Source organism: Watersipora subatra, chromosome 3 (genome assembly GCF_963576615.1).
Source record: "Watersipora subatra chromosome 3, tzWatSuba1.1, whole genome shotgun sequence".
Classification (NCBI taxonomy): domain Eukaryota; kingdom Metazoa; phylum Bryozoa; class Gymnolaemata; order Cheilostomatida; family Watersiporidae; genus Watersipora; species Watersipora subatra.
In genome coordinates, this window is record NC_088710.1 from 67,474,010 (window position 1) to 67,496,746 (window position 22,737).

Here is a 22,737-nt window from a genome sequence, read left to right on the forward strand (position 1 = left end):
TGGTGTTAATTCTTTAGTCACGATAGCTGTTCAGTCCGATATCCTGGAATTGTTTTGTGTCTGACCGTATTCCGTAGGTCGGATGCCTTTGTAATTGACATCTGAGCACTCATCAATGTAATAACTCACTGAAGAGTAGTTGTCTTTGAAGTTCTAGCCATTGTTCATTTTAAAAGTGTAACACACTGACCGGGTGCTAATTCAATAATTAAGACAGCATAAAATAATGGTTAATTCTATAATGAAATATTTGCAGTAATGGCTATAGATAGTTTTGTTTACTGGCCAGAGTAGGAAAGAAATGACACCACATCAAATGCAGAAGGCAACCTCAGGCACTTCAGCTATCATTAACTGCCATTAGAGCCAGTATTAGGCTACCTGTCAAGCACCACAAGTACCCGATACCATTGTCATACGGCTTCTTTTATCTTCTCAGTCTTGCCGATTTGGGAGGCTTATTGCTGGATGTAGTTCACTGCTTCATTGGGCTTTGCATTGCTAGGTCTTCATTTGTCTTTAACTCTTGGTAAACATTTCTGTAGATGCTCTGCAATGCTTGTGTTCCATAGCCGTACTTTAGCCTGTTGAGCTGCCGTACTTTAGCCAGTTGAGCTGCCGTATACAAATAAGTAGCAACAAGTTCTTAACTAATATGAATACAGAAAGAACCCATATATTTTAACTATGCCATAATAAAATTGTCCAATTTTTCAGCAACAGACGGCAACATATACTAAATATATATAGATAACATAAAAAGCCTCTGGCTTTATGCGTTGTTTGGCACCGTTAAACTGTCAAACTAGATACTCCTAATGAGTTGAAATTAATGCGTAGCGACAACTATATTATTTCATTGCTGAAAGTTGTTATTTCCTAAAATCTACTGGCATATTTTATGTTCCATTTCTGGCAGCAATTAACACAAATAGAATCATCAGTGCGCAATGTGTGTCAAATGTCGTCAAGTGCCAGATTGGCAAGCTCGCTTTGCACTGTCCGCTGAACAAGCTCATATATTATCATATCCTCAACATGCACACATATGATTGTGTTAAAATTTAGTCTATTAACTTTTATGAGTGACACACATTAGTTTCACATTCACTCGCATATTGACAGCATTGTGAGGCTCAAAACTATTGTGATTTGTGCTCCGCAAAAATATTTATGTTTCCAGGCCTATTGTAGATTAGGGCAAAAGCTTAGCTCATGTTTTCTCGCACTGAAAATGTCAAATCTTGTTTGAATTGCTATTCATTATTCCGAGGTAGCATTTGAATGATTCGATGATTAAATACTTGTATTGTCTTGCGATAGTGTTTGATAATGCTGGCCTATAGACATTACTATCTTTTTAAATTGTAAATATTTGAAGAGAGATCAGTGGGAGTGTAGCTAGAAGGATACATGTGTTGAATGAATGATAGAATTGGTCAAGTTTATCACAGAGTGTTCATGAGGTGATAAAGACAAGTATTCGTAGTATCACACGGTAACGAAATTGGCCTACAGAATTTACAAAAATAGATAAGCATTTGCAGATATTGAAAAACTTAGGTTAGGTTGGATAGTGCAAATGAGACAATCAACAAGTGAACAGGAAGGGAGATATCTTTAGGTCAGCATATGGTTGGCTTTTAATTCAAGGCTATGTGTACATATTGGATTTATGATTGAGAAAGAGAGCTGTCCAATTTTTAAAAGCATTCAAAACTTTTGCGTGTAGTCATTCTATATGCCATGCTAAACAGTTAACAGCCGTACAGATGGTGCCTAACAAACAAATTTGTGGGGGTGAATCCACTCCTTAATTTTGTGGATCTCATGCCATTTCACTCGGTTGGTGAGTGTCTCGCTCTGTTTTTGCTATTTTATTGCTGCTATTAATGTTTGGGCATACTTGACAACGGGTGGCAGGTGGGTGGAGCTTAGCTGCTGAGTTAATCTCGCAATATCGATATAATCAGGATATTTGCAAGAGATTGCTGGACGACTGCTAACGTACGAATGTAGCAAGTGCTGTAACAATATTTGTATTCAATTAAACCTCAGGACAATAATAAGAGGCTTCTGCTTGTCTGACTCGCATAAAATTTATCATGGAGTTACTTGCTTTGACTTGTCGTATTCTTATCCTGGTCCTCACACAACTGCCACTCTTTACCAGGTAAGTTAAAACATATTATGGCCTTGTGATGATCCAGTATGAAATTTTTTGCTACTTGAAAACAAAATTAATTTTTTTAGTAAACGAGATTGTATGCACCATAAGCGGAATAGGGCATTGCAGCTTTGGAATGTTTTAGTTTTTGTAATGGATTAATTTTGTGCAGAAAAGTGTTTCCAAGGATAGTTACATGTGTAGATAGATAGCCTGTTACATTCAGTACAGTAGTGATAACATATCGTGTGGAAGATGTCTCTCCAGACAAGCTACTAGTTAGGCAGCGAGCTCAACTGCCTCCAGTCTATAAATAGTGTGTATAAACAAGTTATCATAGAAACATAACTAAAGCGTTGTTTTATCAGCGATTTAAACGTGTAAAATGTCCACAGATTTGTTAGCTGTTCATGACTTTTACCTACACATAGCGCTTTAGTGCTCTAAGCGCAGTGCACAAGTATTGCTCTTCTCACGTTATCACTATGAATTTTCTAATTTTTCATGAAGCTACTGGGTTTAATAGTTTGTGGCAGCTAGTTTTCCTAGTAGTTTCCTTGCTTTTCCTTCTATATTTGTATTTGAATGTTCAATTCATTGTGAGAAATTTATCTGTGTCAAATTTTTTCCTCAAAACTGCTCTTCAGATTAATGATGTAACAAAACTGATATGCTACAGCGAGCCATCGAAATTATGTAGAAATTAATAGCGAATAAGATAAACCATAATCGCTGCCTTAGGGAATCCAGCTTGATGCCTACTTGTTCTGACTAAATATGTTCTAGAATATTCCTTGTGATGTGTGTCAAGTTTATACCTTCCTCTTCTTATATCTCATTTGGTTAAAATATTTCAAAGTTTATTGCCTCCTTTGCAGTAAAATTGTGATCATAGGGTTCTTATTAGGTTCTAACAAGTTAGTCCTCGGCATCTAGTAGGTAGAAAGTTGTATATTGGTTCTCGATGTTTGGTTCGAGCTAACGTAGATTACTTTGCACAATCGTGATGGACATTAGGGAATTTGCAGTCAGTTATAGCTTGTTTTATTTACCAGATCTTCAGATAAACCTTGATAAAATTTCACATCATCTTTATTATTTTATTATTTTTGTGTCAGTTTCTGCTAAGAAACATCTACATTCTACTTATATTACAGAATTTCAGAATTGTAGTATTTAAATAATTCTAGATGAGATAAATATGGCTGACAGAATCCAAACAAATTGCTCCATCATTATTATTTTCTCTAAAAATATTTTTGCATTCGAGTTTATTTCTCCTGCAAAGTTTCCATTCGCTTACCGCTAGCTTGAATAGTCCTTATACTCCTGACTGGAGGCCTTCTCTTTCCACCCATCAGCTAGAAATACTCAGTTGTAAATGTTCACAAACTATCGGTTTAACATGCTATACATTTTGCTCTGAACATTGAATTATGTTTTCATTTTAGTTCACACATTTTTCTATTTTTTCGTGCAAAAATTTCGAATTAATTCTTGCCTCAAAAAGTTAAAAATCATTTTATATGAAGTCATTCCGCTACCAGTAAACATGTATTAAATTTTGAAAAGTTTTTTTGAGTTGACATCTAAAGTTTTGAGCTTTTATATATAACTAACAGATTACATAAAATTCTGCTGTTTTATCGGCAGCTTCTTCTCTGCTGCAAATTTTTGTATTTACCTTTGTCATAAGTAGCAATAAATTTTTTAGCTTAGCGAAGAATGACATTCTCCAGTTTCCACAAGCCCATGTAGAGCCTACAATAAACCCAGATAGTATTTGCAAAGATTTTCCAGCGCTAGACGCAAACCAGAGATCTATATGTCGGCGCTATCCACACGCGACTGCATCAGGCATGCAAGGTAGGTCTATTACACAGTTATTTTCTCACATGGCAGACACAGGATGCGTCACTCCCTTCTAAAGCCAATTTTAGGTGTTCAATAAACAAAATTTTTGCAAACATGTTTAAATAAATTTCATTGCTATGACAACAAGATGATGATTTTGATGCACCCCCAATAGCTGTGGCTCTTCCTGTTCATAACGTTCATTTGACAGTTCTCCCTACACTTCAATATATTTATATATTGAAGTGTATTCAATTATATTATTATATTATTATAATATTATTATAATGTTATAATAATATAATATTATAATAATATAATATTATAATGTTATAATAATATAACTATTATATTATTAATATTATTATATTCAATTATATATATTTATCATCTTTGTTCTATATTCTTGTTATCTATAATTTTGGTTTGCTTTAATGCAGGCATATTACTGGCCATTCATGAGTGCCAAAGACAGTTCTCAGGTCAGAGATGGAATTGCTCCAACCTTGATACTACCATAGCTAATGATCATCCCTTATTGCGCCGAGGTACGTTCGTCATCCACTATGAATATCACTTAGCACGCCAGACGAGCGGCATTGAAATCATTGGTTACTCCTTTGATTGATTTTTTCTGCAAAAAATTCCAAAAATTAAGATTCTGCCCATTAATAGCAGCGTTGTTGCGTGCTGGAACTAAACTATAGAAGTAAAATTTTTAACTTCATCCAGTAATTTTATCTTATTAATTAGTATTAGTTTATTATTCTAATATAATAACAAACGTTCAGATATACTAGTTTAAATGATAAAAACCACAAAAAGTACCTAATATTTCACAGCACGGCATTATTTATTGAAAAAAAACTTGCCGAAAAATTCCACCTCATTTTTTCTCCGTACCAGGCTTATGCATTCTGTCTTTGCTGTTCTGTGATTGATCATTTTGCTTTAGCTGATATATTATGCCTATACTTCTTGGCGGACATACAGACATACACTATCTTGTGTATATAATTCTCATTACTTGTAAATGCGTGCATGTGAATGTAGGCTCTTCCACAAATGTCATCTTAACTCTTTACAATCACCTACTTATAAGCCAAATACATGTACAGTCAAACCTACCTCAAATATAGTAAAACATGTACATCTGTGGAACTTCAACAGGAGTTGCAGACTGGAACGAGCTTGATCAAGGTCAAACATGGAAAATGTTCATAATAAATTTACTAACAATGCTTGAAAAAGTGCCTGTAAACTCTTTATCTTATATATTGTAGTTGTTGATGTTTGACCGCTATAGACTGAGAACCGTGTAGGTTCTCAGTCTATAGCGGTACAGGTATTTGAATCTCTCTATACGCTATTATATAATCATTATCAGTAGACAAAACTAAAATTTATTCTTCCTAAGTCGTATAAAAAACTGCAAGACTGTTTTGTAACAAGAGCAGACAAAGCTGAACGATCGCTGATGTAAGTATTCAGCCATCTCTTGTTCTTGTAATGTTGACATTCATTCATAAGAGCTCCGATGATCAGCCTCTGAGGCATCAGTGCTTCTCGCTGACCTTCACTCCAGTCCATTGGTGCTTCAGCATTCCCCACCGATACACATCTAAGGTAGTTTAACCAATAGAGTGTCAAGCCACAGCGATGCTGCTGACCATGAGAAAGGGTGACAACTTTCTCTTGAGTGCAGATAGCGAGATAGTTTATGAATCATATAGGGAAAAGAAGGAATTTCAAAACAATTAAACAAGTTAAAACGTACTTATTTTAGTAACAGCACAAACTGCTCATAGCAGTAGCTATCGACTTTCAACCACTTGCCAAATATTTTGAGTATGGTTTTAGTTCTAGCATCCTTAGCCTTGACATAGGCGACTTTAATGTGTTTTACTATTATTTCACCTGCTAGTATGAGTCACACGCTTGCTGTTATAAGTACCTTACATGTGTAGGCTACTGTATCTTAGCTGGCACTCCTACTTGCCTCTCGCTGTCCCCAGCCGGTCACCCTGCCTGCCTACACTATCTTCTCTCGATTAGACTATCATAAACCTGCTGTGATTCTATTCCTACAGAACGTTTTCAGGCTTTCATCAGTGAGAGTTTATTCACAACATGATTTTTGGTCATTGCTCGCTTTTCCGTAAGCTGGCATTGCGTTTTTTATGACCCGAATGCTAGTTGCCCAACCGATGAGCCAGTAACTTTTTACTGTAGAATCTTGGGTTGCTTCAAGCAAGACATCTAGAGAGTCAGGGTTGCTATAAGGTGCCTCAGCACAGAATGCCATGTTATTTTCTCTTAGTGACAGACATCGTTGCATTCGTTATGCAGTAGTAGACAATATGCATGTATAGTAATGACTTGTACATCTATTCAGTAGCAGGCTCTATGGTAGTGTAGTCATAGCTCGTACAACAATACAGGAGTAGCTGTTACAGTAGTATAGTCATAGCTTGTACAACAATACAGGAGTAGCAGACACAGTAGTGTAGTCATAGCTCGTACAACAATACAGGAGTAGCTGTTACAGTAGTATAGTCATAGCTCGTACAACAATACAGGAGTAGCTGGTACAGTAGTATAGTCATAGCTCGTACAACAATACAGGAGTAGCTGTTACAGTAGTATAGTCATAGCTTGTACAACAATACAGGAGTAGCTGGTACAGTAGTGTAGTCATAGCTTGTACATCGATACAGGAGTAGCCTGTACAGTAGTATAGTCATAGCTTGTACAACAATACAGGAGTAGCTGTTACAGTAGTGTAGTCAGAACTTGTACAGCAATACAGGAGTAGCTGGTACAGTAGTGTAGTCATAGCTTGTACATCGATACAGGAGTAGCCTGTACAGTAGTATAGTCATAGCTTGTACATCGATACAGGAGTAGCTGTTACAGAAGTGTAGTCAGAACTTGTACAGCAATACAGGAGTAGCTGGTACAGTAGTGTAGTCATAGCTTGTACAACAATACAGGAGTAGCTGATACAGTAGTGTAGTCATAGCTCGTACAGCAATACAGGAGTAGCTGGTACAGTAGTGTAGTCATAGCTTGTACATCGATACAGGAGTAGCTGTTACAGAAGTGTAGTCAGAACTTGTACAGCAATACAGGAGTAGCTGGTACAGTAGCGTAGTCATAGCTTGTACATCGATACAGGAGTGGCCTGTACAGTAGTATAGTCATAGCTTGTACAACAATACAGGAGTAGCTGTTACAGTAGTGTAGTCAGAACTTGTACAGCAATACAGGAGTAGCTGATACAGTAGTGTAGTCATAGCTCGTACAGCAATACAGGAGTAGCTGGTACAGTAGTGTAGTCATAGCTTGTACATCGATACAGGAGTAGCTGTTACAGAAGTGTAGTCAGAACTTGTACAGCAATACAGGAGTAGCTGGTACAGTAGCGTAGTCATAGCTTGTACATCGATACAGGAGTGGCCTGTACAGTAGTATAGTCATAGCTTGTACAACAATACAGGAGTAGCTGTTACAGTAGTGTAGTCAGAACTTGTACAGCAATACAGGAGTAGCTGGTACAGTAGTGTAGTCATAGCTTGTACAGCAATACAGGAGTAGCTGATACAGTAGCGGAGTCATAGCTTGTACAGCAGTACAGAAATGGTTTTGTATAATAATTGCCTGTTCATAGCTCCATAAGGATGAGAAAAATTCTACACTTGAAAAAAAATTTTAAGATTTTTTATATTTATATTTTCACATGAAATATTTTATAAATTAGTTCAATCAACTCTTAGAATTCAGATGCACAAATGGATGCCGGTGAGGGCAACCTGGCAGCAAGCATTACCTTTAGACGTTTTCCGGCGGTGGTTGTTGATTTTTTCACATTGATTAGCTGGATGCAGCCTGCACTGCATAACATTTTACCTATGATTAGCGCATATCTCTCCTAGATAAACTTGTCGAGGCTGATATTTGCCATGTTCACATTATCCCACGAGTCATTGAGCGAACAGACGAATTTAGGCAATTAGCTTATGAACAGTTACTCTTAATTAAAGCAATAAATTTATAATTCACAGTAAATACTCAACTCTCCACTAATGACCTAAACAGTTGTTCTTGTTTGTAAGTAAACACTCGATCGACATCCCTACACGCCTACGCCGAATGAGGCATCGCTGTATTGTTCTATACTCAAATTTTATTTATTTTATTGTTTCTTTTGATGATGAATCATCGCTGTTTATTTACCGGCGGAGCGAGTCATTCTTTATAACTCATGTTTTGGTGATAAAAGTGGCTGATTTAGTGCATTTAGCACTATCCTAGCCTGAGGATTGTGCTTTCTACGGACAAAAGTCTGCTATGGCAACACTAGCAGTCATCACTGAAAAGGCTACTGACAGGACATTATGATTTTGTTAGTCCGAGCCGTTTGCTTCGTAAAAATCATAGAAGAACTGGTCAGGCTATCTTGTCAGGATATGACTCATGCTCCATCAGCAAAATGGCTGTACACAATAGTTGCCATCTCAGTGTTTATACTACATGTACTTATTTTTCCCTGTACTTTTTACACGTATTTATCATAGAATTGGTAATTTACAGTAGTAAAAGTCTTGATGACTGGCTGTCGGTAACACTCGATCTCCCTTACTAGTGGTGGCACATTCTGTCTTATTTAGATAGTCGACTTCTAATCAATCCATAGAAGATTACTAGCAAAACTCAAGGTTACTGAGACTATTTTTATTAAATCCGTTGCTGCCACAACATATCGCTTTACTAGGGAGTAGTAATCAAATTCAAGATTGGTTATTCTACCTATTTCTGTTTTCTGTGACTTTATTTGCTAACTGACAACTCACAAACTCAATTTTTTTTACGTTTTGTGAAGAATAACTGCTGTTTTTAAAATTTTCATAAAATGCAGATGGCTGGCTGACAGCTTCATGTGTTCAGCTAAGTTCCTTTATTGTCATATTATATATTATATTTATTGTCATACCGGTAAATAAATCGGGCTGCTGACGTTGAGTTGAAGGCCAGTCAGTCGGCTTGGAATTATCCCGCTATGAGTCGACCACCAATTGTATTGGTTACCTTTAACGTGCTCATTAGCAGGGAGATCAGGACTTCTGAAAATACGTCATAAACCTTTAGAGACCAAAAATGTTTATAAATGTTTACGGTTTGAAACAATATTGTGAGACTCCATCAGGTAGTTTTCACAATACACTAAACAAAGCTCAGCAACAACCTAAAGTTGTTAAATGGATTGTTTCGAGTTAGTTGTCATAGAGACAGTTCCTGCTCTACTAACTAAATTATAATTCTCTGTTTTTTGTTGTCATACCTTTTTAATCTAAAGCATCTGATTATAAAAGAAGTAAGTCAGCTTTACGGTTTACTCTATTCTTTTGAAAACTAAAAATTATTGCTTCCAGGGATGGGGATGTCACGCTGACGCTCTATTTACCTACACTGTTTCTGTCATACCAATAGTTGAGTTTTAAACAATAATTAATATCCTAATTATCTTAGAGTTTTCTTTATGCAACAAAACATAAGATTAGTGTTTGTCGCGTTCTGACGCAAGTATTAGTGTGGAGAAACACCCGTAGATGTCTTTTCTGTTTTCTCTTATGACATCACATTGGAAAAATTTAATCCAAAAGTTCAACATACATGTAAGTTTTAGGATTTTAATATTAAAATTTTTCAAGTTTTACGCCTTAGGTTATGATCCTATTATGTTATTGACTTCAAAACTTTGTTGGAGATGAGGATCTAGATGTTTACATTTAGTTTAGGGTTTTAGTGCTGAATGCAGCTTCCTTCCTAGAGCTGACAAAGTGATTCATGGCCTGGTGATTAGCGGAGCTGCTGCCGGTATATCAGCAGACTAAAGGAAACTGATGCTAACCACCAGCGCATGCTTTTGGTATGCCCAAAAGGGGCTCCTTAATTTGACTGGTTAAATCCTTAACCGAAAAACTCAACCACGGGAATTCGAAACAAATATTGCTAATTGATTGAGGAATTCCTTTATTTATTACTCAGTTTAAGATATCATCTTTCAGATGTGATTCTTCATACAAGCTTTAGCAATACTCTCTCAAAAGAAGACTGTATGCGCCAAACTCAGCGATACAAGAATTTAACAGTCTGTTGATAAGGAGCAGGGAATGTTTAAAGCTCTGTTGTCAGGATATAATGAAGTTGAATGAAATCAAAATAATGTTTAAAGTATCCAAATATATCAAAGGAGTAGAAAAGAAACCGATAACAATATATATAACAATTAATTAACCGCAATAAAATAATAACACTAAAATAATATATATGTATATATAGGGTATGTATACATATATATACAAACCATATACATGGTTTATTGTTATTATATATGTATATATAAATAACAATATGTTTGATTGTTACTATATACATATATATATATATAGGCCTATAGGCCTACATGTATATATACATGTATATATACATGTATATATACATGTATATACATATATATATATATTGTTACTATATATATATATATATATATATATATATATATATATATATATATATATATATATATATATATATATATATATATATATATATACGTATATATACTTATATAAATTAAATTGTTACTATATATATATATAGTAACAATAAAACATTATATTGTTATTTATATATATATATGTATTTATATGTATATATATAATACAGTAACAATAAAACATTATATTGTTATATATATATTGGTATATATATAAATATATATATAAATATATGTATAACAATATAGCCTAATGTTTTGTTGTTACTATACATATAGTTACAAAGTATATATATATAAAGTATATATATATATACATAGAGTATAATATATATATATACTTTATATATAAAAACTTTGTGTATAGGCTATACATTATGATCTATATATACAGCTGCCGCAAGAAAACTTTAGTCAAATATTGTCTAATTATACATGATAGATATATATTTCTTAGTTAAGCTGATAATCATTGCTCTTAACAGTATAATAGTATAATAAAAGTATTATTCTACTTCTATATTAATTCCTAACAAAAAATAAATATATGAGACAAGTACATGTAGAAAGAATATCGGACCATCAATCATACTCAGGGAAAACTTGCATTTTGGATAAAGTTGGTTAAAACAAATAAAAATTGCACATAAAGTAATTTCAAAGAAAAGATATATATTTCAAACACTTTTATTATTTTAATATCAGCAATCACAATATTTTAAGTGTTGACAAAGAAGGCTGGCAGGAAGTTAAAGAAGAATGCGAGGTGCAACCCTATGCATTGTTACGGTAATCGTACCCTTTGAGTTGGAGCGGCCCTTATCAGCCACCATCTCTAATAGACCCTATTAAATCTTGACTCCTTCCTTCCCTTTTAGCTAAACAATAGTTTGTCCTTCAGCACTTGTGAATCAGTTTCTAGGATTTGCGTAATAAATCACCATCAAATATTCTCTATGAAGAAATAACTATTTTCATCTTCACCAGTTGGCTACGTATGAAAGCTTGACCTACGTCGCGCCCTCCTTCATTTATCACTCTCAACAACGCCAAATCATCAAATGGATTTTGTGATTTTTTAAACAGAAATACTGTAATGTCGCGGCAATTTGAGAGGCGCCGCCATCACTCTCACCGACAAACAAAAACATTAATGAATTCTGGTCAAATAATGCCATAAAAATTCTATCATAAGTACTGAGTGGTGCATCTAACTTTTTTGTTTTGCCATTTGTGGTGGCGTTACAAAAGTTCGGTGTGCTTTTAAATAAAATCAAATAAATCTAAAGTGAAACTTCAAAGTAAGTTTATCTTTTGACTGATAAGTAATTAATTAAACAGAACCAAAACTGCAAGAATCCGCTAAGATCCAACTAAGCTTGCCTATTGATGTGCCTCGGTCATATGCATTATTGACAAGCTGTTTGCTGTTGAAACGAGCTTTAGGTAGCCAAGACTTGTCTAAAACTTTTCATTACTTATAATATGAATATGAATAGAGATCACTGCAATACCATCAGGCAAGATCTTTTCTTTACCAACTCTGAGAAAGTTTTAAAAAATCTGCAAGGTTTGATATCATCGGGCTGTATGTTCACTTTTTGGTATTCAGGGCAGTGTGTGCAGTGTGTGCTCACATAAATTGCTTGTTGTTTCTTTTTAATGCCGATAAAAAATTTTTGAAGCACTTATTGCCCTTATAGTTTTACACTCACTACTCAGTCCATTATTTGTGAATTAATAACAATATATATTTAATAAAATGCATTCCTTTCCTTTACAGAAGTATTTTTAAATGATAGTGCTCTATGTCACTGAATTAGTGTTTTATATAGCGCACAACAAAATTATTTTAAGATATTTAATAAATGTATGTTACAATACGCTTTTATTTTCTATTTTTACCATATGTTTCTTATCAAGATTTTTTAAAAGCTGTTATGAGCAACGATAACATAATTAGTATTAGTAATAAGCATATAAAACATTGTTTAAGTTAGTTTATGTATTTTTGCATAAATATTTCTGCCAATATTTTGTATTTGTTATTTTTAGAGAACTTGGTCTGCAACTACAAAATTGAGTAGAGTCGATGAGCATGTCTTGTTTTTCTTAATGTGATCTTTGAACAAAAGCAGCCATAAAAACCTTTTTTTAATACAATTGCTGCAAATTTAATTAAATATTTTGCTAAGTTGGTTACTAACTAGTTTTTCAGTTTTTATTCAGCCTTTTAAAATATGTTTAGATTGAAAGACTCAATTTTTTTTACCTTTATCTGGCTTATGCGTATTAAAACAGTAAAAATTTTTGTTTTTTTGTGTGAGTTTCTAAGAAACACTGTTTATGCAGCTGTAATAATACAAATTTGGCAATTTGACAAAGTGGAATAACAGAACAACAAACAGCGGGTAATAATTCCAAATAAATTTTTCTTGTTAAAAAAACCAGTTTTTTTTATGAAAAGTTCGTGACAAAAGAGTTCAGGTGAGGATTTGTGTCAAATTCTGTATTGATATACATATAAGCAGATCACATCATTGATATATTTTCTGAGTTGTTCTTGGCAACGTCTTTGGCTATTTGGCACGAAGGATACAGCTGTATGATTAGATACACCTGAACTGACAGACTGCACCACAGTGTCTTTAAACACTAAACAGCTCAATTCAACTAAAAGTTTTCAACTGCTGCCAGTATGGAGCCATGTGCATCACCATCAGACAGCAACTAGTCTTACCATGAAATGTAGCCTAGATTATTAGAATATATTATTGACGATAGAATTATCTCGTAAGCAAGAGTCTGATGACATTGACGATAGGTAACAAATCCTATTGAAAAAAATTTAAAATTTTATAGCTTCGAATAGTTTTTAACTACAAACTTTATGTAAATGCGTAAATAAAGGATAATCGTCAGCTGTTGACGCCGACTTGTTTTGTTTGTTGAAGGGTATCGAGAGACAGGATTCACCCACGCAATCACAGCTGCCGGTATTTTGCATCAGGTAGCCACTTCCTGCGCTCTCGGAAAAATCAGCTCATGCAGGTAATAAAATTGCAGAAAGATTTTTCTGTGACTAAAACATTTTAGCCATAAAGACAGAGCGATATTTCACTTTTTGAAGCTTTTAATGTATAATAGTATCACAGGTAATATCCTAAACTATAACCAAGGAAATGTAAAAGCGCGTATTCTATCACCATTTGCTGTTTTGCCAACTAAACTCAAGCGACCAGCACTTGAGAAGTCTTGTGGCCGGGAGAGTAGCAGTAGCTAAAGGGGATACACAAAGCGTAATGAGCAATTTCAATATCACCACTCAGCCTTGATAAGTGTGACGCCTCTCTTTGAGCCGCTTACGCAATGAAACATCCTCTTTGTAATCGCTACGTTTGATGCAGAATATAAGGTTTCTTTTTGTCATTACTGAGAAATCACCTTCCGGCCTCCCTAGACCCATTTAACATTTCAAGAGAAGAGCTCATTAAAATGTGCTAATATATAGCCAGCAGCTCTGTGATCTCTTCAGTGGCTGTATTTCATCCCAAGTCAAAGTAACTGATATGCCATATTCCGTGTGAAACTCCGAACCATCTTTAAAGATTTTCTTAAAGATCAAATATAAAAAATACCGAATGATCTACCATAAACAATTAAAAAATTTCTGCCAAATATTTTAATGTTTGACCTGCCTGGCACGCCTGACATGTGGGAAGCTTTAAACAAATATTAGCAAATAGAAAAAGACATTAAACCTGCTACAAAATTTATTTCAATGTCGACAAAGGCTTGGTTAATCAACAAACACCTGAAATAAATGAATGGTGGTTAGACGGATTGAGACAAGTGTCAACAGGTTCTACCATTACTTACTGCTGTCACCTGATATCATTGTGTAGCTGCCTAAACCAGCGCTCAGTTATTGTCTGAGCCGTTTTCAAAGGTTGGTTGTTTGATGTGACTATTTTTTACCATTTCTGCTCACTTATGCCTGGTAAAGTTCCTAGTCTAAACCGATACATGTTTTTATTAACGGAAAGATGATGCAGACTGACGATTGCAATTTTGGATATTGACTAGGAACATAGGAATATAAACGACACACAATATGACAACTGAGTAATAAGTCTACTTTGAGAAATTATATTTGTATTTCTTCTAGTCATATGGGCGGACAACATCACTCATGCTTGTTACAAGTGTAACTAGTTAAACCTTACAAACAATCTAGAACTGGGTACATATGCCTATTACTTCTAATCCATATGTCTATTATTTCTAATTCATATATCTATTACTTCTAATTCATATATCTATTACTTCTAATGAATATATGTATTACTTCTAATGAATATATCTATTACTTCTAATGAGTATGTCTATTACTTCTAATGAATATGTGTATTACTTCTAATGAATATATCTATTACTTCTAATGAGTATGTCTATTACTTCTAATGAATATATCTATTACTTCTAGTGAGTATGTCTATTACTTCTAATGAGTATATCCATTACTTCTAATGAGTATATCTATTACTTCTAATGAATATATCTATTACTTCTAATGAGTATGTCTATTACTTCTAATGAATATATCTATTACTTCTAATGAATATATCTATTACTTCTAATGAATATATCTATTACTTCTAATGAGTATGTCTATTACTTCTAATGAATATATCTATTACTTTTAGTGAGTATGTCTATCACTTCTAATGAATATATCAATTACTTCTAATGAGTATATCTATCACTTCTAATGAATATATCTATTACTTCTAATGAGTATGTCTATTACTTCTAATGAATATATCTATTACTTCTAATGAATATATCTATTACTTCTATAATGAATATATCTACTACTTCTAATAAATATATCTATTACTTCTAATGAATATGTCTATTACTTCTAATGAATATATCTATTACTTCTAATGAATATATATATTACTTCTATAATGAATATATCTATTACTTCTATAATGAATATATCTACTACTTCTAATAAATATATCTATTACTTCTAATGAATATGTCTATTACTTCTAATGAATATATCTATTACTTCTATAATGAATATATCTATTACTTCTATAATGAATATATCTATTACTTCTAATGAATATATCTATTACTTCTAATGAATATATCTATTACTTCTAATGAGTATGTCTATTACTTCTAATAAATATATCTATTACTTCTAGTGAGTATGTCTATTACTTCTAATGAATATATCTATTACTTCTAATGAATATATCTATTACTTCTATAATGAATATATCTACTACTTCTAATAAATATATCTATTACTTCTAATGAATATATCTATTACTTCTAATGAATATATATATTACTTCTATAATGAATATATCTATTACTTCTATAATGAATATATCTACTACTTCTAATAAATATATCTATCACTTCTAATGAATATATCTATTACTTCTAATGAGTATGTCTATTACTTCTAATGAATATATCTATTACTTCTAATGAATATATCTATTACTTCTATAATGAATATATCTACTACTTCTAATAAATATATCTATTACTTCTAATGAATATGTCTATTACTTCTAATGAATATATCTATTACTTCTAATGAATATATATATTACTTCTATAATGAATATATCTATTACTTCTATAATGAATATATCTACTACTTCTAATAAATATATCTATTACTTCTAATGAATATGTCTATTACTTCTAATGAATATATCTATTACTTCTATAATGAATATATCTATTACTTCTATAATGAATATATCTATTACTTCTAATGAATATATCTATTACTTCTAATGAATATATCTATTACTTCTAATGAGTATGTCTATTACTTCTAATAAATATATCTATTACTTCTAGTGAGTATGTCTATTACTTCTAATGAATATATCCATTACTTCTAATGAGTATATCTATTACTTCTAATTAATATATCTATTACTTCTAATGAGTATGTCTATTACTTCTAATGAATATATCTATTACTTCTAGTGAGTATGTCTATTACTTCTAATGAATATATCCATTACTTCTAATGAATATATCTATTACTTCTAATGAATATATCTATTACTTCTAATGAGTATGTCTATTACTTCTAATGAATATATCTATTACTTCTAATGAATATATCTATTACTTCTATAATGAATATATCTACTACTTCTAATAAATATATCTATTACTTCTAATGAATATGTCTATTACTTCTAATAGGTATATATGTATATATGTCTATTACATGTACTTATAATGAGTATCTTTATTACTTTTAATAAATATATATGTCTATTACTCTGAAACAGATTTAGGAAACGGTTTTAGCGAAATGCTTTCGCTTTATCACTTCCTTTCTTCGATATTTTGATGAAAAATGTCACAAGCCAATCACAGGGTGCCAAGCATACTCTGTCTCAAAATCTACTTTTTTATTTGATAGTCTTCAGTAGTTACTCTCTCTTGCTTATCACATGTAGTCAACCTTTTACACTTGAAGTGAATTCATTCGGAGATTTGTTTCAACTATTAAAGCTATTGTACATGTATATCGGAGCAAGTTCTCCAATAAGAGTGCGCTGTAAATCACCTAATTTGTTGCACAGCCTGTACACTTATATTTCCTTCCTAATAAACGATGCAGATAATTATCCTTAAATTCACAACAAATGTATTATACAAAATTGTGTAAAAACTAGTGCAAAATACTAAAAAAAAATAATGGTAAATAAAACATGTTTATATTGTGGCTTTACCATAAAAATGCATTGATGAAAGCTTTTAGAGAGAAAGGTAGCAATAGAGACACATGGCATAACTTACTGAAACTTCAATTAGGTCAAGGTTAATTTGATTTACATAGCTTTCCTTATTCTTATCATTTTGTGCATTTCACTTTCAAGTTCTACAAGTGTTTTTGCTTTTAAATATAAAAGTACAGTTTTAAACAGCTGTTCACTGGTGAAATGTTGAATCAAATATCTGTTCAAACGTATGTTTAAAGATTTGTATATTAAGCTGACATCAAGTCAAGGTTGACTATATTATCTCTATAACAAACATGCTGCTCGAGTCTTTATAGATAACATTTTGTCAGTGTGTGTATTATAGACCCGCTGTTAGTAACTCTATAATAGATGCATTAGGCCTATAGACCCGCTGTTAGTAACTCTATTTCAATGTAATCTATAATATGCATTAGTGTCTCTATACTATAATTATAACAGTGGAACTTGAGTCAACTATTCCTGGTTCATTTTACTACAGCCAGTTAGTCAGTGATATCATATCATTTAGTGGAGGATGATCACGCCATAATCCAGTTTTTATTCTCTTTTATAATCTTTTGTAGAATCTTGAAACTTCTAAAATAAAAGGTAGCTGAAATATCAACTTAGAAACCTAACAACCTACATGTAAATACTCAGCAAATAGTTGGAGCAGCTTCTGAGAATTAAAGTTGATTCTACCTGTCAGCTGCTGTCAGTTGCGTATTTGTAAATATCTCATGCCGACATTAATAGCAGCTGCAAAATAAATATAAAGTTTTTATAGTTCATATATTTTAATATTAATGCGATAATAATAGAATTTGTCACTTAAGCTATGTAATAACTAATTAAAGTGTTACACAGAGTTTTAAACTGGTAAAGGAAAAGTGTTCTGATTTCTTTTCATGATGCTGATGCAATGTTGCTCTGTTGCAGCTGCGTCAGCACTCTGGGTATGGACTCGGAGAGTGAGTTCAATTGGAATGGCTGCAGCCATGACCTCGGTTTTGGTGCCAAATATTCTAGGAGGTTTCTGCAGCAAAGAGACAAAGATAAGTCAATACAATCTATGATGCAAGCGCACAACAGCAAGCTTGGTAGAAAGGTATGTTTGTACTTAATCATTTGGCCCTATTAATTAAAATAACTGCTGCTGTTTGATAATGCCGTGAGAAACAAAAATCCTGCCACTTGTAGCTGTGTGTCAGTAAAAGATGACAAGAAAGAGTCAGTGGTTGATCACTTTTGCAGGCCGTCATAGATCAGAAAAGCACAAAATGCAAATGCCATGGGATGTCATCTAGTTGTGAGATCAAGACTTGTTGGCTCGCAGCTCCTGACCTCCAGAAGGTTGGAGATAAATTGAAATCCCTATACGACACCTCTGTTCAGGTAAGACATCAGCCGCAGGTGTCAGTTACAACAAGTTCAACTCGACCATTCTCATTTCAGAGTAGCACAACCATCCTTGTTGACTTTCCCGTCCACACTAATGATGCTTTGATGTTTGTGCTCTCTTGTTCACACGCTTTTGCCAACTTGAAATTTTTCAGACAGTCAAGCATTGCGCTATCCCAAACTTACAGGCAAGATTGTGTGTAACAATTGCCAAGTTTACCAAGACTAGCATTTCATTTCAACTTTACAGCAATCATCAAGCAAACATTTCATGGCTCAAAAGGTCGAAGGTCATGATTGGCTATTCATTTAGTCATTCTTTCCCTTGGCAGTCGATAACATCGGCGAACTGTAACAAGGAAAGAAAAACAACATGCCAGCTACCTATACAATGGCTGGCCTCTGAGCTTAGTAGATACCTTGCTCAAGTGTGCCTTTGCAGCCGGATGCCCGGAATGCTTTGCCATTTTTCAAATATTTAAAGATATTTATTTCCGAGACAGTATTCGTTAAAAGCAAACACATCCCAAGGTTTAATGTTACCAGTTACCACAACAAAAGTGCATTTTCTTTCAAGTCCAAAGCGAGAGTTGCATTGTCAAAAGGTGAGGCTCTGACCTCAGTCTCAATGTCATACAGAACATAAATTTAGTCTGGTGCATCAGTATTTTCCTGTTAATGCCTTCACGGCTATCACAAATATGCAGCTTGCAAATCCTAGGAGTTTTCTTGAGTTTATTCAGGATGAAATCTCCTTTACGATTGGCAACTTGAAACCATCGTAACTATGACTGCTTAGCAAACCCGTTGCCTTTGTGCACCTCAAGGAACAAATGTTTCACCTTTTACCAAAAGCCACTACACGCTGTGTTACGTTGGCTCCACACAAATTGCTGTAGAATTATAGGCTGTTGCTTTAATAAGCACCTTAGCTAAAAGCTATAATATTTTATCAAATCATTTATGATGAATGATTGATCTGCCATAATAATCGAGCTGCGCAAAACATCATTCTTCTCCGATGAGATGGTTGCTCTGTGCTGCGTGTGTTGGTTGAGCTTTTTTCCAATTCAAGATAGCTACGGCAATTATATTTTTGATTTGTTTCTTTTTGTCTTTTTAGTGAATTGCTAATAAGTGTTAGCGCAGCAGTACAATAAAAAAGTTATTGATTTAAGTTTGAGCTACTGTTCATAACTCTATTTCACCAGCCAGTGCAGATGAAAGCGAATTAGACCAAGCGGAAAAATATTAACATGGAAAATAAATAGTTTTTTTGTGATGTTTTAGTTATGTTTTAGTTATGAATTTAGTGATGTTTTAGATATGTGTTTGTCTGGTGCGTTCAGTGGTTTGTGTTTGCAGCCTTTGTTGAATATTTCACTTATCATAACATTGTGTTAACATTGGCTCATTTGGTATGTTGATCATTGAATATATTAATGAAACAAAATTGTTAGTAGTTACATTTGATTTTTGTCAGTGAAATTGCACGTCGTATAAAGAGCGTTTTATTAGAAAAGTCTTCCTCTTGCACTCGGTCATATCGACAATAACCGTTTTATGGTTTAGGCTTTATCACTGACTTCCATGCAGCTCTGTTTTCTGTTTTCTCTTGCCATTTGTTGGGTTTGCTTACCTCTACTTCATGTGATGCTTGGCTACATTTTTGAGTCTCAGCCTGGATTTGCCCTGATTTCCTTCGTTGCGGTAATTAATACAATAGCTGTCTTGAGAATGCTCATGGCCCATCCTGTGCCCATATCTCAGCCTTCTTAGGCCTTTTTTATCAGGATGTCCACCGTGAGTGAGAGGCCAGGAATTCGATGTTCTTGACCTTTTCTTTACAAATTTATCTCTACACCAATAACTATATTTCTGAAGTTTTGGTTATTTCTGTTTCCTTCAGAGGACTAAAGAGTAAGCACAACACACAAAGTCTCACATAATTTTAATACCAACAATTTGTTTAAATTATAGCATTTCTTTGTTACAGGTAGATCGCACCAACTCTGTGCAAGGAAAAATAACTCCTCAGCTTATTGTAGAAGACAACTCCGTCAGTAAACGTCCATCTCAAAAGGGACTAAAAAAGAGCATGGTTTTCTATGAAAAGTCTCCAACATACTGCGATGCAGTAAAAGAGATCGGGGTTGCAGGCACAAGTGGACGCGTTTGTAACAAAACATCTCTGGAGGAGAATGGCTGCAGTTCGCTTTGCTGCGGCAGAGGATTCTTCACTATAAAAGTACACAGAGTTGAGAAATGCAACTGTAAATTTCATTGGTGCTGCTACGTCGAGTGCGAGAAATGTGAATACGATGAGTGGGTGACAGTTTGCAAGTAAACGGCAGCGCGCTGCCAGACTCTCCAGCCTTAGATACGAGTTATGTAACCTAGTATATGTAGCATACGGTCTTGCATATTCATACAATCATAACATAACTCATTAATAATCTGTCATCAAACTTGAAAAATCTGTCTTCAAACTTGAAAAAATCTGACAGTCTTGGATGGGTATTTCGTGTGTACAGATAGAGCAATCTCTCAGCTATAACTGCCATTGATCAATAAATGCTCAGCTAAGGAAGCTGTGTAAGCTCTCCATGTTCTCATCTAGTGAATGGCTCAGCGCTCAAACTCCCAGAGCCTAAGTTATTGCATACTTTCCAGTATCTTCTCACAGCGGACTGAATATGAACGCCCGCCTCAAATCACTATAATTAGCCCTAGGTTTGGTTTAGACTACGTGCAGGTGTTTATGATACAAGCAAAATGTATGTCATATATTGTGAACATCATATTCTGTTTAAATATATTCCAGTTGCAGTTATTTGAGGATTTATGAATAGTGACGGTATTAGCCTGTTTTCTAGGCACTTTGTGTCTTATCTACTGAATGGCCTAGCGCATGCAATTAGCACCTGCAAACATTTTGCAGATATTATATTTTCATATGGTTTTCAAATTTAATGCATCATTTATTCATTCATCTGGCGCATTTTATACCAAATAATTTATTAAAATAATCTTTTACATTGTTTTATTTGATATAATAATGGTATATATATTACATATTCATGACAATATGCATATGCATACAATATATCTTGAGATGAAATTTCTGCTCGCCACATTATTATAATTACTGTAATACAGAATCCTGTTATTATTTTTAAAAGCATTATTTAATCACAAAGTTAAGTTTTATCGCATTACTAGAAAAATTTGATCTATGTAGGCCCTACTATAAAAATACTGCTAATGGGGCGCAGCATGGCCTGTGCTCCACAGTTTACTGTAGCCTATGCACACATCATATGTTTGATAAACTATTTTCTATCAAAGGCAGACTGACAACGATTCTTAGCAGAAGAGCCTGCTGGCTCAAAAGGCAAGCTGATGAGTGATAAAAAGATACTCAACTTGGTCTTCAATGAGAAAGGTTTTGCTTTTTCTCTGCCGTGACAAAATTAAAATAAAGCTCAGTTGTGAGGAAATAAAGTTGAATGAAGTATCAGAGCATATGAAAGTATGAAATATATCAGAGCAGAAAAAGAGTAATAATAGTACACATTTATATAAACCTTTTGGTTAGGGTGTCATATTGTTTATGCATATTTGTACATATATGCACATATATGTACATATATGCACATATATGTACATATATGCACATATATTTACATATATGTACATATACCGGTATGTACATATATGTACATATATGCACATATATGCACAAATATGTACATATATGCACATATATGTACATATATATATGTACATTATATATATAGATATATATAGCCAAACACGGATAACTCGCCCACGGATAGCTCGAACACATGGTTAACTCGAACGGATTTGTCCGGTCTGTTCCCACGCAATGATTAACTGCTTTAGATGACTCGAACTTAGTATCATTAACTCCAAGTTTTTTTGCCCAATGG

General features: G+C 33.6%; 1 protein-coding gene across 1 annotated transcript; it reads left to right on the plus strand.

The window, feature by feature from the left end:
- Nucleotides 1-1,995: 1,995 nt before the first annotated feature.
- LOC137390119 (protein Wnt-10a-like) lies at nt 1,996-21,900 on the plus strand. Its single transcript, XM_068076380.1, has 7 exons — nt 1,996-2,173; nt 3,882-4,033; nt 4,462-4,569; nt 13,535-13,631; nt 18,323-18,491; nt 18,638-18,778; nt 20,781-21,900. The coding sequence occupies exons 1-7, from the start codon at nt 2,106-2,108 to the stop codon at nt 21,129-21,131; spliced, it is 1,086 nt and encodes a 361-aa protein (XP_067932481.1). The 5' UTR covers nt 1,996-2,105; the 3' UTR covers nt 21,132-21,900.
- Nucleotides 21,901-22,737: the final 837 nt, after the last annotated feature.